Source organism: Dromiciops gliroides, chromosome 5 (genome assembly GCF_019393635.1).
Source record: "Dromiciops gliroides isolate mDroGli1 chromosome 5, mDroGli1.pri, whole genome shotgun sequence".
In the NCBI taxonomy this organism is placed as follows: Eukaryota; Metazoa; Chordata; class Mammalia; order Microbiotheria; family Microbiotheriidae; genus Dromiciops; species Dromiciops gliroides.
The window spans coordinates 92,845,595-92,860,826 of record NC_057865.1 but is presented as its reverse complement, the minus strand read 5'-3'; the positions used below and the strand labels follow the sequence as shown (position 1 = coordinate 92,860,826).

General features: G+C 47.5%; 1 protein-coding gene across 1 annotated transcript; it reads left to right on the top strand.

Annotated features, from left to right (window-relative positions):
• The first annotated feature begins 6,005 nt into the window (after positions 1-6,005).
• On the top strand, positions 6,006-13,838 carry ASIC3 (acid sensing ion channel subunit 3). The gene is made up of 11 exons (XM_043968016.1): positions 6,006-6,692; positions 9,471-9,621; positions 10,337-10,464; positions 10,812-11,010; positions 11,208-11,264; positions 11,472-11,622; positions 11,980-12,071; positions 12,264-12,343; positions 12,480-12,551; positions 13,463-13,521; positions 13,725-13,838. The coding sequence occupies exons 1-11, from the start codon at positions 6,135-6,137 to the stop codon at positions 13,801-13,803; spliced, it is 1,626 nt and encodes a 541-aa protein (XP_043823951.1). The 5' UTR covers positions 6,006-6,134; the 3' UTR covers positions 13,804-13,838.
• Positions 13,839-15,232: the final 1,394 nt, after the last annotated feature.

Here is a 15,232-nt window from a genome sequence, read left to right as displayed (position 1 = left end):
GGGAGGAAGAGGTAGGATGCATAATTTCAATATAGTCCTTGCTTTCCTCAAGTCAACAGTCTAGTCTTGTTGATGACAAACAAGACTAATATAGGGAACAAGTAAGTATTAAATTGTGGCACTAAGTTTGGGGGTGGGGGAGTGTATAATTACGGAAGGCATAATGGAGACAGGACAAAATAGGGTTTGAAGGATGGGCTCAATTAGGTGAAGGTACAAGAGATGTTTCTGAATAGGAAAATGGCATAAGGAAAGGTCCAAACGTGGCATAGGTAGAGGACTTCACAAAAGGATGACGTGGAGAAGAATGCATATTGGAAGTTTGGGGATTTACTACTGAACACATTGGGTGGAAAGGACTATACAGAAGTGAGAACTCAATGTAACCAGCTAAGCAGGGATTGACATGATCAGTGCTATATTTTCTAAAGGTTAGCTTGCCAACCGATTAATTAGTGTAAAGTTTGGTAGATACCTCAGCCAGGAACTGAGGCATCCTGGATAAGGATGATGGCAATGTGAATGGAGAGGAAGGGACGGGTGCAAGAGACATTACAAAGGAATAATGTATAAGACGCCAGCAAATTAAAAGTTGGCCACAACTGGTGTTTCAGGAGACAGAGTCAGAACTCATTTGGGTCCAAAAACTGCCCTCTTGATTCTAATAGCCTTACCAACTTTAATCATTCGGCTTCTTGTCTTCTCATGGACTCCCAGAGCTGCACAGTACCTGAGTAGCAGAATCCTGAGATGTCTTTGGACTGGGCTGCCACGAAAGGATTTTTGGCTCTTCTTTTTGAAGCCAAGGTGTGTCCCCAGAAATCTTGGGCCTACTGGTAATCTTAGTGGTACGTGAGACCTCACATGGTTTAGGAAAGAGCACTGGATCAGGAATCCAGAAGCCCCCTTTTTTTTTTTTTTTTTTGCAGGGCTATGGGGGTTTAGTGACTTGCCCAGGGTCACACAGCTAGTAAGTGTAAAGTGTCTGAGGCCGGATTTGAACTCAGGTACTCCTGAATCCAGGGCTGGTGCTTTATCCACTTCGCCACCTAGCCGCCCCAGAAGCCCCTTTTTAAGCTGCAGATTTGACACTGAGTAGCATTGTGACTTTGGGCCTCAACTGAAATTTAAGCAACACTTGAAAGGTTGCAAAGCATTTACATTCATGATTTCATCTGAAGTAAGCATTACAGGTATCATTCTTCATAGATGAGGCCTATGAAGCTCGGATAATTTGCCTGTAGTTTTGCTGGCTCAGCAAGTCACTTCCTTCAGTCGTTAGTTTCCTCACCTTTTTAAAATGGTGAGATTAGACTAAATGGTCTTTCAGGCCCCTTTCTAGCTCCAACAGTCTAAAAATTCGGGAACCCTGTTCAGCAAACTGGCCCGAGTTGGTTCCCTATTTCCTCCTTTGTTTTTTCGTTTCTTCTTCTCTTGTTCTTAGTCTCCTCACTTATCACCGCCGTGCTAGCTCCAAGAATGCAACTGTCAGCAATCCCAGCGATGAGGTTTTCAATCTATGAGCTTTCAGCTGGATGTTTCCCAGCAGTCAGAAAGCGTATTCTGACACTGGCTGGCTTCTAGGTCTCTTGTTGCATCCTCCGGTGAGGCTGAGCTGAATAGATTTAATTAGGTTGGACCTGTTCCAAAGTCCTGCTTGTCACTCCATTTCATCAGCGAAGCCAGTATGAACCGATGGAAAAAGCTACCTTGTCCCTGCCACTAATTTGCTTTTGTCAAATCACTGAACCTCCCTCTAAGCCTTGCTTTTCCTAACCGTTAAATGGGGTTAGCAATCCCCTTCCTCACAGAATTGTTTTGAAAAATCACTCAGTAAGCCTTTATTAAACACCTACTAGTGTCAAAAAATGAAATAGTCCCATAATAAAAATGAAGGCCCCTTGGGGAAAGAATCCTGCACAAGTAGTTAGAGATAATTAGTGGTGGATTTGAAATCATTGTGGGGGCAGCTAGGTGGCAAAGTGGATAAAGCATTGGCCTTGGATTCAGGAGGACCTGAGTTCAAATCTGGCTTCAGACACTTAACACTTACTAGCTGTGTGACCCTGGGCAAGTCACTTAACTCTCATTGCCCTACAAAAAGAAAGAAAATCATTGTGAACTAGCCTTGACTCCTCAGGGCTGCCAAGCTTATGTAGATAAACTATTAATAAGGAAAAGCATTCTGAAGAGGGATAGAAAATATATCAGCCTATTCCCTGAAAGAGAATTTGCCTCCCTTCTCCTAGACACTACCCCGCTTTGCCTCTAAATCTTGCCTCCAAAGCCCAATTTCCATTGACTTGATGGGTACAGTTCTGCTCTAAGCAGGACTGTGTGTGTGATAGGGAGTTAAGGGTCTGTCAACTAGAGAAGACATTCTGGAGAAATAGCATCAAGTCCTAAGGACTGAGGAGTTTCAGGGGTCTGGTAGTGGGAGAACTGATAGGTTGGTCTATGCCCAAGAAACTCAGACTCAGAGAGACTGAGTGAGTTGCTCCTATTCACCAGCTTATGTGTCAGAAGTGGGATTTAAATCTAAGCCTCCCTGACCCCTCATCCAGCACTCTCCAGTAGGAGAGAAAGCCCCTGTTTTAGTGCTCCGCCTTCTTCCTAGCATGTGTTAAGGTACCCTGACCCCATCATTGCATTTGTCCTCAGAGCGTGCCCTAAACTCCTTCCTAGAAAGTCTCATCTCTCCAAATCTCCAGGGCTTCGACCTTCCTTCCCCACCCTTCCCACTTGCACCTAACCTCATCCACTACAATCCAGGTCTGATGCTTTCTGTACAGTTCCATCTAGGGAGACAACCCCAACTGAGGTTCAAGAGCTGGCAGAGTAGCAGAAACACTCAGACCACCTGCTCTGCTTCCAGTCTGACCCCCAAAGCCATCCCCTGTCCAGAGGATCCATCCTTGTGGAGGTGTGATTCTGTAGATGCTGCAGCCCTCAACTCCTCAGTAGTTATCACTACTGGAGACCCAGAAAGTTCTCACCACCAAAGTCCTTCGCACTATTAAATGGCTGGATATCAGAAATGGGTCTGAAAAAAAAGAAATGCATCTGGTTTTATCAATGGAAAGTACACTAAAGAAGATGAATTGCCATAGATTTGGCTGATGCAACGTAAGGACCACAGGGCCCTTCCTCTGGACCTGCATCAGAAACCTCCCCTGTGTGTTGTTTTCCCCAGTGGACTGTGAGCACTTTGAAAGCTTGTTTCTCTAGGTGTATCACCAGTGTTGTACACAATGTGGCACTCCTTTGTTCAGCTGTTTCTCTGTCATGTCCTACTCTTTGTGACCCTATTGGGGGTTTTCTTGGCAGAGATACTGTTGTGGTTTGTCATTTCCTTCCCCAGCTCATTTTACAGGTAAGGAAACTGAGGCAAACAGGATGAAGTGACTTGCCCAGGGTCGCACAGCTAGTAAGTGACTGAACTTGGGTCTTCCTAACTGCAAGCCCAGTGTTCTATCCACTGCACCACCTAGCTGCCCTGTTATGCACACAGCAAGTGCTTTAAAGTACGTGGGTTGTTGTTGTGGTTGTTTTTAATTCATTTGCTCATTCATCCATCTTTCACAACTCCACTGCCCAAGCACACAGAGCAGACACGAGAGGCCTTGGTGTCTCTGCATTTTCTTCCTAACTTTGTCTGCAGGCTCAGTATAAGATTATATAATGAGAGATTTAGAACCGGAAGGGAACTCGAACCTCATTTTACAGATGAGGAAATTTAAGCCGGGGAGGTTAAATAACTTACCCACTTAAGGTCATATAACTAGTAAAGAGCAGAATTTGAACCCAGATTTTCCCAACTCCAAGCCCCACACAGTCTACCAAGCTGCCTTTAAATCAAAGGATTTACAGTGAGAAGGGTCCTTCTAAGGAAAGACCTTAGAGACAATCTTATCCACCTCTCTCATTTTACAAATGAGAAAACCAAAGTGCCAAGAGAAGTTACTTAGCTAGGATTCACACACAGTTCTGCAAATATGTAACCTGGCAGGGGTCACGTGTGAAGTCATCAGGGTGGGTGAACTCATACTTGTTGCTACCAAGTCTGGTGCTGTTCCCAGTACCCTACTGATGAATCTGCCTCCTGTACTTCAGGATGGCCTTTCGTCATCATCACATGACCCCATTCCTGATCCCGCCCCCACTCCCTTTCTTACTTTGCCCTACAAAGTGACCTTGTGATTTCCAGACGCTGATTTGACCTCAGAAAGGTCACCTCATGCTTTCTTGGCAGGGGGCCCCGGAGAGTAATATCCTCACATTCCACTTCCCTCTGCCCTGCTACCCAAATCTCTTCCGTCTATCACAGCATCACATTCAGTTCCTTGTAAAAAATTATGCCACTGATGGGGCAGCTAGGTGGCGCAGTGGATAAAGCACCGGCCCTGCATTCAAGAGTTCCTGAGTTCAAATCCAGCCTCAGACACTTGACACTTACTAGCTGTGTGACCCTGGGCAAGTCACTTAACCCCATTGCCCTGTAAAAAAAAAAAATTATGCCACTGATAACATATGATCTCTAGATCATAGCTTTCTAAAGCTCCAAAGACCACCTTGCCCTACCCTAAATCTCCCCCTACCCCACCCCCCCTAAGGGCCTAAACTTCTCACTGTTACAAGGCATTCCTTTGGATTCAAGCACTGAGGGTCTTCTGGAAACGCAGATAGTTGCCCTGAAGCATCATCTTTGTCCATACTTCCATTAGTGCCAATGAGTCTCCGATTAGCTTGCTGTCACCTAGCAGAGGAATATGAGGGGGTGGTATACAAGTCCTGGCCCTGGTGGGCAGACTTGGGCAGTGGAGAGGGGCATGATGCAGAGAGGTGACATGATGCTAGATTTTCAACTGCTTCATAAACCGGCCAATATCCAGCTCTGTTCCTTGTGATAGAAAAAGTGTTTCTGGGGCCTGAAGAAAAATTGCCAGGGAGGGGGTGTGCTGGAGAGATTCGGGGTCCTTGTGTGGCCTAATCTTCAGGATTAGGGATCACTGTGTGGCCCAAGGGTCTTCCCTACATTTTGTGAGTGGCGGGAGTTGTCCCAAAGGTCCTCACCCACCTCCTTCCACTCTGGCTCAGAATTCCCCTCACACCACCCTGCCTGGCCTCCTGCGGTTTCTTATTGGCGCCTCTGGTCTCTAACAGCCAACCCCCCTCTTACTTTCCCGATCCCTGCCCCACTAATGGCTGTCTGTGGCCCCAGGGACTTTCCTTTCCTTCCCCTAAGCTGCCCTTATCTGGGCCTCCCTCACCCCCCTTGATGCTGAAACCCAATCCTCTGCGGCGGGCACCTCCCAACCCAGCAGGCCTGCAGAGCGGCCCCAGCTCTCCCACAACCAGCTTCATCCTTACATCAGCATCATCAGCGACGGCATCAATCGGACGGGACCCAGCCTAGAGCCACAGCCAGCCAGCAAGCAGCCTTCCTACTGGAGGAGCCCCATCCAGACCCCAGCTGGCCTCAACAGGGATCTCCTTCCCACCCACCCACCCCACCCCACATGGAGTCGGGTTGATCCCCTTCTCCCTCTCCTCTTAACTCCCCAGTCTCCCCTCTACTGACCCTTCCCTCCTCCCTAATCTGAGCCATTCGCAAACCTTCCCCTTTCTCTGACATTATCCTTCCCTTTTTTCTGCCCTTCCTTGTCTGATCCCTCTCCACCTCTTCCCAATCTTTTCCTTCTCTCCTCAACCCTTTCCTCTCTGACCTTTCTTTGACACTCCTCTCTTCCCAAACCTCTCTCTTCCCTCCTATTTGCTCCCTTTTCTATTGTCTCCTCCTCCTGCCCTCCCCTTTCTTCCCCTCTCCTCTCCTCTCCTTTCTTCTCTCCTCTCCTCTCCTTTCTTCTCTTCTCTCCTCTCTTCTTCTCTCTTCTCCTCTTCTCTCCTCTCTTCCTCTCCTCTGCTGTCCTGACCTGTCCTCTCCTTTCTTCTTCTCTTTTCTTTCTGTCCTCTCCTCTCTTGCCCTCTCCTCTCTTCTCCTCTGCTGTCTTGTCCTCTCCTTTCTTCTCCTCTTTCTTCCTCTCCTCTCCTTTCCTATCCTCCCATCTCCTCTCTTTCTCTCCTCTCTTGTCCTCTCCTCTCCTCAGAACTCTCTTCCCCTTTGGTGCCTGATCATGGACCAAGACCTGAAGCCCCTCCCTGGTCCACATGAGGAGGACATAGAAACAAGGCGACCAGCCTCAGACATCTGTGTGTTTGCCAGCAACTGTACACTGCATGGGCTGGGCCATGTCTTTGGGCCAGGGGGCCTGACCCTGCGAAAGGGACTATGGGCAGGGGCCGTGCTACTCTCTCTGACTGCCTTTCTCTTTCAAGTGGCAGAACGGATTGAGTATTACGGAAAATTCCACCATGTGACAATGCTGGATGAATTAGAAAGCCATGAACTTGTCTTCCCTGCTGTAACTCTGTGCAACATCAATCCACTTCGACGGTCCAAAATTACACCCAATGACGTGCATTGGGTCGGACATGCCCTGCTGGGCCTTGAGCCTAAAGACCATGCTATGTATCTGAAGGAATTGGACCAGGAACCCACACCCCCTGGATTCATGCCCACTGCCATGTATGACCTGGCTGAGCTCTATACCAGGGCTGGCCACACCATTGATGATATGTTGCTGTACTGTCGCTACCGAGGACGGATTTGTGGCCCAGAAAACTTCACCACGGTGAGCAGTGACCCCAGTTTTCTCTTTAGAGACCCCTTCCTTACTTCATTCTCAGCCCCAACCTAGCTCAGGCCCCAGCCTAGATCAGAGAACCTCCTGAAACTAATCTGGGAGACTTCCAACCACCTTGAGGCTACCAGTCCATCCCCACCCCATCCGGCCCTCACCACACTCAACCTTCCATCCCAGACAACCTCACCCAAGTGACCCCTTTCCTAATTCTTGTGGCACCTAAATCTTGACCTTCTGGTAGCCCTACCCAAATCCTGGGGAATCTTACCTCTATTCCAAGACTTCCTGTTGGGGGTGGGTAGGAGATGCTGATGCTCTCAAGCTTATACAGGTCGTGACATGGTGATGTCATGAAGTGTATTTTCATCTTCTCAGCTCTTCCCAAGATCTCAATGTTAGGGATAAGAAGACAAAGTTTCCCCAAACTGTTTCTCTAATATTCTATACCAAACTTGTAGACAAACAGAGCCACCTCCCCTTCCTTCCCAATTGTAATTTTAGCTCAACCTGACCTCAATTTCTCATTACCTCCTCTTCCCACACACAGCTCAACCCAACCTTACTCCTCTTTTCCCACCTTGGTTTACACATCAGCCTGCCTGATAATTCTCCTGAAAGTTGGGCCACATCCCTGCCCAAGATCCTAACTGAGGATAGAGGTATAGCCTCTATTATTCCTTCATGGGTCAGGTGGTCATCTATACAATATAGAAAGATCTCCCTTCTCCCAAATATCTTCTCTACTGACCTGCACAAAGCCTGAAGTCATAGTGAAGACAAATATTCATCATGATCATCTTGTTATTTTTCCTTCAGGTTAAGTATTACCCTCTTTGGGGAGGGGGGAGGGTATTCTCTTACTGTGCAAACATCCCTGGAAAGGATAAACTAAGATATAAGCTCTGAAGATGGTCCTAACAATCATAATTCACATTTCTATAGCATTTTAAGGTTTACACTGAGCTTTCTCCATTACAACTCTACAAGAAGGACACTGTCGCCGCTTGGCAGATAAGGAAGCAGTCTCAGAGAAGTTAGGTGGTTTTCCTAAGTGGTGAGAGTATTAAGCTAGTAAGTGCCCTTCACAGTGCCTAGGACGCATACAAGATACCGGGATAGACTGTAGCACATGAAGGCTCTGATCTTCTGATGAAAATGAGTGTATGAGATGCTCCCCACCCCACTCCGCTTATACCCCTTAGCAGCCTAGACAAGCGGCTAGAGAGCACCGGGTACCTAGGGGGTGAAAGAAAGGAAGCACTGAAAAAGGAAGGGGAAAAATCCCAGGGTAGAAAGTGATCACCAAAGACAGGCCCTGTACCCTGAGTTCCTCAGAGATCGGTGTCAGGTAGAGCAGTTCCTACCCTCTTCCGACCCCTGCTTCCTTAGGCCTCTGTTTCCTTTCAGGCTGGCCTGTTGGTGTCACTTGATTTCTCTGGGAAGGAGCAGAACTCAGGACTGGGGAGATTTTGGAGGATTGTGCCACACTGGGCACAGTGAGATGAGGGCTGGTTCCAAGGGCAGGATCATCTGGCATCTAGGAAATGCTTTCTTTGCCCCTAGGGTAGGGAGTTTGGGGGAGGTAGCCTGGGATGGAATGAGATATTCCCTTTTGGGGGGGCAGCTAGGTGGCAAAGTGGATAAAGCACTGACTTTGGATTCAGGAGGATCTGGGTTCAAACCCGATCTCAGACACTTGACACTTACTAGCTGTGTGACCCTGGGCAAGTCACTTAACCCTCATTGCCCCACCAAAACAGAAAGAAAGAAAGAAAGAAAGAAAGAAAGAAAGAAAGAAAGAAAGAAAGAAAGAAAGAAAGAAAGAAAGAAAGAAAGGAAGGAAGGAAGGAAGGAAGGAAGGAAGGAAGGAAGGAAGGAAGGAAGGAAGGAAGGAAGGAAGGAAGGAAGGAAGGAAGGAAGGAAGGAAGAAAGAAAGAAAGAAAGAAAGAAAGAAAGAAAGAAAGAAAGAAAGAAAGAAAGAAAGAAAGAAAGAAAGAAAGAAAGAAAGAAAGAAAGAAAGAAAGAAAGAAAGAAAGAGATATTCCCTTTTGGCCCAAAAGATTACTTTTCCATTCTACTACCACCATCCCCACAAAACCCATATAAAGATACTAATGACTACTGAATCACTTCCTGCTTGTGTCCACTTACCTCCTACCTTCGAAATAATGTCAATAATACAAATTCACATTGACATAGTGCTTTTGTTTATAACAACCACAGAGAAGGTTGTGTACATGCAAGTATTATTTTCATTTTCCAAACAGCTCAAGGAGGGTAAATGAGCCTCAGAGTTGCTCACTTTGCTGTATAAATGTTATTATTTAGGGCAGCTAGATGGCGCAGTGGATAAGCACCGGCCCTGGGTTCAGGAGTACCAGAGTTCAAATCCAGCCTCAGACACTTACTAGCTGTGTGACCCTGGGCAAGTCACTTAACCCAATTGCCTCACACACACAAAAAAAATGTTATTATTTAGGGAGACAAGATCCTTGATGGGCCTAGCTTGGTCTTCTCGGGGATAGAGGGCAATGTTAGGTATCGAAGTCCCTAGAAACAACCTCACTGGAAGCTAGAAAACTAACATAGTTAGGGAACATGTTGGGCTTAAGTGGTGTGCATGTATGTGTGTGCACACACGTACATGCTCGTGCTCTCACACAGGAGGATCCAGAAGCTGGGCTACCTCTAGGCTTTTCTTGTTCCCCAGTATCACCCTGGTACCTCCCCTATTCCTGCCATCCTCTTCTTTCCTTTCTCCCTCAGATCTTCACTAGAATGGGTCAGTGTTTCACCTTTAACTCAGGAGCTGATGGAAATCAGCTCCTCCGTACTCCTAAAGGAGGTGCTGGCAATGGACTGGAGATAATGCTGACAGTGCAGCAGGATGAATACCTGCCAGTGTTGAATTTCTCAGGTATGTGGCACAGGGCCCAAGAGAGATGGGGGATGGGTATGGAAGCTCTGAGAGAGAAAGCCTGGGAGGTTGTCAGGGAGGGGATGGATATGGTGGGAGAGAAATGGGGGTGATACTTCAGTGATGTACCCCAGGGGCAGGTGTGGGAGATGAGGCATGAAAAGATGGAACAGAACACAGTAAGGGGGAGGAGGAAAGAATGGAGAACTGAAGCCATTGGGAAGGACCAAGGGCCTGGAAAGGGGATAGATGTGGGTTATCAGGTTTGTTCCTAGTCTGTGAGATTGAAAACAGAAGGGTCAAGATTTCCAATCTCCAATTTCATCTTTGATGATGCTGTCAAAGGCAGCATCTTAAGTTGATGGGAAGCTGAGAGTATGGGGTGGGAATGGGAGAATCAGTAGACTCTTGGGTTGGAAGAGGAGGAGAGTCTGAGGCTGACCCTAAATGGCAATTCTCATACCATGTTTTTATAAAAATGATGGGAAAACAGGTGGATCCAGGACTCCAGCAAAAGTCACTACCTGTTGGATAGGGGGTTGGGGAGCATATGAGAGCATGGGGACTAGAGCCAGGTCTCTCCCTCTCCTCAGAAGAGATAGTGACTCAAAACAGAAGTGTCCTTGGAAGGAATCTAAAGGATTCTCAATGGGGATAAAGTCTCAGTGGAAAGATGAGCTTCTATTCCCCCCCTCAAATCCTCTCTCCACTACAGAAGAAACTCCATTTGAGGCAGGAATTCGAGTGCAGATTCATAGCCAAGAAGAGCTTCCCACCATTGACCAGCTTGGCTTTGGGGTTGCCCCAGGCTACCAGACCTTTGTGTCCTGCCAAAAGCAAGAAGTATCCTCTGCCCTGACCTCAATATCCTACTTCCTCTAGCACCTCAGCACTTCTCCTGCACCTCAGACCCACCCCTCCAAGTCCCCCAGTACCCAAGTTCTCTGACCCTCGAAATCTTTCCCAACCTTCTGACTCTACATTAATTCCTCCTCAGTCCCCTGATCTGTCCCCCATCTAGATATTTCAGAGATGGCCTAACCACCTCCACAGGACAGAGGTCATGTTGCCTCTTTACCATCACACACATACATACCCACACACCACACACACACACACACACACACACACACCCCTCTAGTTCCAAATGGAACTTTCCCAGCTCCTCCTTAACTCCTTTTCTGCTACAGCTGTCTTTCCTGCCCCGGCCCTGGGGGAACTGTGAGTCTGTGTTACAGGGCCTTGACTTCAACATAGCTCCTTCTAAACTAAGCCCATCCAATCCCAGCTCAAACCCCAAGTTATCCTACAGCATCCCAGGCTGTCGCCAGCTCTGTGAGTTTCAAATGCTGCATAGAAAGTGTGGCTGCCGGATGATGTACATGTCTGGTAAGGAGTCATGGGGAACGGTAAGAGTTGGAGGGGGGGGGAGAAGTCAGAGACAGGATAAGGCTCGGGCTTACAGGACACAGGGTCCAGCTTCTGGGTGTCCTGAAAAAGCAGAAAAGGCTGAGGTGAGAGTAAAGGGCTCCGGGAGGAGCTGGAACCTGCTACATACAGTGGTAACACTTCACTCCTCACGCCAGGCACTGTCCCTGTATGCAGCCCCCAACAATACAAGAACTGTGCCAGACCTGAACTGGGTAAGGAGCCCCCTGGCCAACTAGCACTGCTGAGGAATATGGGAGAATTTCACATACCCAACCCACTTCCCCAAACGGAGCCCCTGACCTCTCCCCTCTGGGTAACTTCCCCCACTCCCGGGATCCCCCAGCTTCCTATCTCTGTGAGCCCTTTGACACAGCTCACTCTTGGCTGGCCCCTGTATCCCTGTGGCCTCTTCCCCTCAGACAACTTAATGTGGAAGAACAACAACTGCACCTGCCCCACCCCCTGTAAGCTGACCCGCTATGGAAAGGAGCTCTCCATGGTCCGAATTCCCAGTCAAGCTTCAAGCAACTTCCTGGTCCAGACACACAACCTAAGCAAGAAGTACATAGAGTGAGTCGCTCCCCAGCCCCAAAACAAACACGCACAGGTGTGCATGGGCAGACATCCCTGGGGACCACTCCTACACACATGTCCAATCTACTAGCATTCACACGCTGGAAGAAATTCCTACAGGCTAGATCTCCCCCGCTCCTATACTCCACCACCACCCCCACACACAAATAAATGTCCAGGAACAGGCTTCCAGCCTAGACGGGTGGGAGAAAAAAAGGGTTACACTATACTCAGAAGCCCCCACACCTTCTTGGCCTGGCCTGGCCTGGCTCACCCCTCTCCAGATCCTTGGGATTGCATGGAGGGAGGGGGAAAGGATCTAAATATCACCCACTTGGTCACTTCTTTCTTTAGGGATAATTTTCTGGTGTTAGACATCTTCTTCGAGGCACTTAATTATGAGACTGTGGAGCAAAAAAAAGCCTATGAAGTGGCCGATCTGTTGGGTGAGGGATGAGACTTGGGGAGTGGGAACAGAATCTAGACTCCAATGAAATGGTAAGGGTCTTGAAAATGCATGGGGCCCTGGGGAAAAGGTTGAGCTAAATGAAGCTCATTGGGTCAAGGTGAGGCTGGCACTGTCTGAAAGGCAGAGGGGTGAGGGCAGGTTGGCTGTATTGGTATCTGTTCCCTGCCAGGTGATATCGGAGGCCAGATGGGACTCTTTATTGGTGCCAGTCTGCTGACCATTCTGGAGATCTTGGACTATCTCTTTGAGGTAGGCTTGGAGCCCCATATATGTTCTGGGAGGAACTGGGATGTGTTTTAGGGGCTTGCCAGAGAATATTGGACCAAGGAGTTATAGGTAGGTAAGACTAAAGGTATCCCACACCACTTCTCTCCTCTCTTCTCAGGTTTTCCAAGACAGGGTTCTTGGCTACTTCTATAATAGGAGGAAATCACAGAAGAAGCCCAGGGACAGCCTGGTAATAGTAATACTAATAATTACTCACATTTTTCTAGTATTCTAAGTTCACAGAAGAATTTTCTCTCAATAAACCCATGAATGAGGCAGGTAGGGCAAGTATTAGGGCCTAAACTTAAGGAAGAAACTGAAAAATTAGGTAACTTGTTCACTGTAGAACAGTTAACTCGTATCACACAGTCAGGACTTGAAACCAGCCCTTCTAGCTCCAAGTTTAATGCTCTTTTCACCCAACCTACACCCATCTTCATAAAAACATATAGACACGGGGGCAGCTAGATGGCGCAGTGGTTAAAGCATCGGCCCTGGATTCAGGAGTACCTGAGTTCAAGTCCGGCCTCAGACACTTGACACTTACTAGCTGTGTGACCCTGGGCAAGTCACTTAATCCCCTATTGCCTGCAAAAAAAAAAAAAAGAAAAGAAAAGAAAAACATATAGACACATTTGGTCTGTTATTTGCTCTTCCTAGTTTCCTGAACAGAGCTCATCCTAGTCTACCTTTTAATCCCGCCCCCCCCCCCCTGACAGCTGGAGAAAAATCCTTAAGCAATCTGCAGGTCTGGATTTAGGGGAATTGGGGTGCGGGAAAGATAATAAATTGGACCTGAGAGACTGGCTCTTCAGCAATTGACATCGGAGCAGAGGCAATGGCGGGGGTGGGGGGGGTTAGAGAGGTGAAATGTAAAATACTCCAGTCTGAAAACCAAGAACCTGTGAAAGTCTTGTCCCAGGCACTTACTAGCTTTGTGACTTGGGTCGAGACATTTCATTCCTCCAGGTCTTAGTTTCCTCATTAGTGAAATGAGAGGGTTGGATCAGATAATCTCTAAGACTCCTATTGGCTCTGACAGTTTCTTTCCAATATCTGGCTACCATTCCTGCTCACATCTTCCCATATTCCACATGATAGCTCCAACAAGGAATCAACATCCGCTGCAGCCCAGGACCCCACCTCGACGCTATCCCCAGGTAACGAGAGATCATCCCATCCCTCTTTCCTGAACCCCTCATCAAGACAAGGGGACCCTGACTAGTGTCTCTCCTTCCCTCCCCAGGAAGTATGGAAGCCAATGAGGCAAGCCTAAGCTGGGGGAGGGGGAGGGTGGGGGAAGTGTGTCAAAAGTCATCTTGTCCTAAGTGATCTCCAGATGTGTTATCTTACCCCCTCCCAGGCCTCCCACTCCACCCTGTGGGGTCACCAGGACTGTTTCTGCTTCACACCGGACCTGCTACCTGGTCACTCGCCTCTAGACTCAGGTCCAAACTGTTGCCCCCTTGGAGCTCCACACCCTGCATGCACCTAGCCTGTTAGTCCCTCTCCAAATAAAGCTCCAGACTGACATGAGACCAGGGTGGTTGTTTGAGATGAGTGGCTGTTTCAATGGAGACTAAGGATGAGATGGGAAACTTAATTTCGGGGGGTGGAGGGGAGGGGGAAGTCTCTTCTCTTCAAAAACATCTCGGTGTTCTGACACACTGCCTGAAATTCTAACATCAAAGCTTAGGCTGAGTGCTTTACTAAAAAGCACTCTTCCTCTCCGCCCTCCCCCCCATCACACTTACTACAATTGGAAAGAAGAGGGAGAACTTTCTGAGTGTTGCAGGGAATATAGTCCAACAGTCTAGATCTTGGTCATCCCAAGAGGTGCTTGGGGGTGAGAAATGCTGCACCTTCCTCTTGTTTCTTGCTAACAGTGGCAAGTATCCTCTCCTTTTGCTACTTTTTCTCTGATTTGGACGTAGGAGTTTATCAGCTTCTCGAGCTACATGCTGGAAACCAAAACGCAGATGGGCAGCAAGGTGGCGCAGTGGATAGAGCACCAGTCCTGGAGTTGGGAGGACTTTAAATCTGGCCTCAAACACTTGAAACTTACTAGCTGTGTGACCCTGGGCAAGTCTCTTAACCCTGATTTACCTTCAAAAAAGAAAAAAAAAAAGAGCTCAGAAATTGACCATAATTTGTCACTTCCTTCCCAAAAACTTGACACCAGAAGTTCTGGGTTTGATGTAGTATCTCTTACTCTTGCCTTATAACCTTCCTAGCAAAAGCCTCTCTCTTGCATCCCACAATAACTACAGTCGAAATAATGGGGGTGGTCATGGGAAGTGGTTTCTTAGCCTCTCGATGCTGCGAATTAATGGGAGGGTTTTCATATTGCATTGATGTATCCTGCCCATGTATACATTTCTTTTTTTCTTTCTTTCTTTTTTAGTGAGGCAATTGGGGGTTAAGTGACTTGCCCAGGGTCACACAGCTAGTAAGTGTTAAGTCTCTAAGGCCGGATTTGAACTCAGGTCCTCCTGAATCCAGGGCCAGTGCTCTATCCACCTTGTATACATTTCTACAGCACTTTATACACATTTCTCTAACACTTTCAGGCATACAAGGCACTTTTTGCACAAATGCAAGTGTTGTTATCATTCCAACTTTATAGATAAGGTAATTGAGTCCTTGAAAGGTTCAGGGGAATTGCCCAGTTACATAGCTGGAAAGTATCAGAGCTGAGATTTGTAATCTATTTCTCTTTCTACCAAACTATTGTACTTCTTCAGTTTTGTATAAACTGATCAAATTGAGGAAAGTTTTGCTGTTGAAAATATGGAGCCTGAAAAACTAGAAGTGCTACTGGGTGAGGGCATTATGCTAGATGGCCCTGGAGGATATGAGAACACAGAGAGG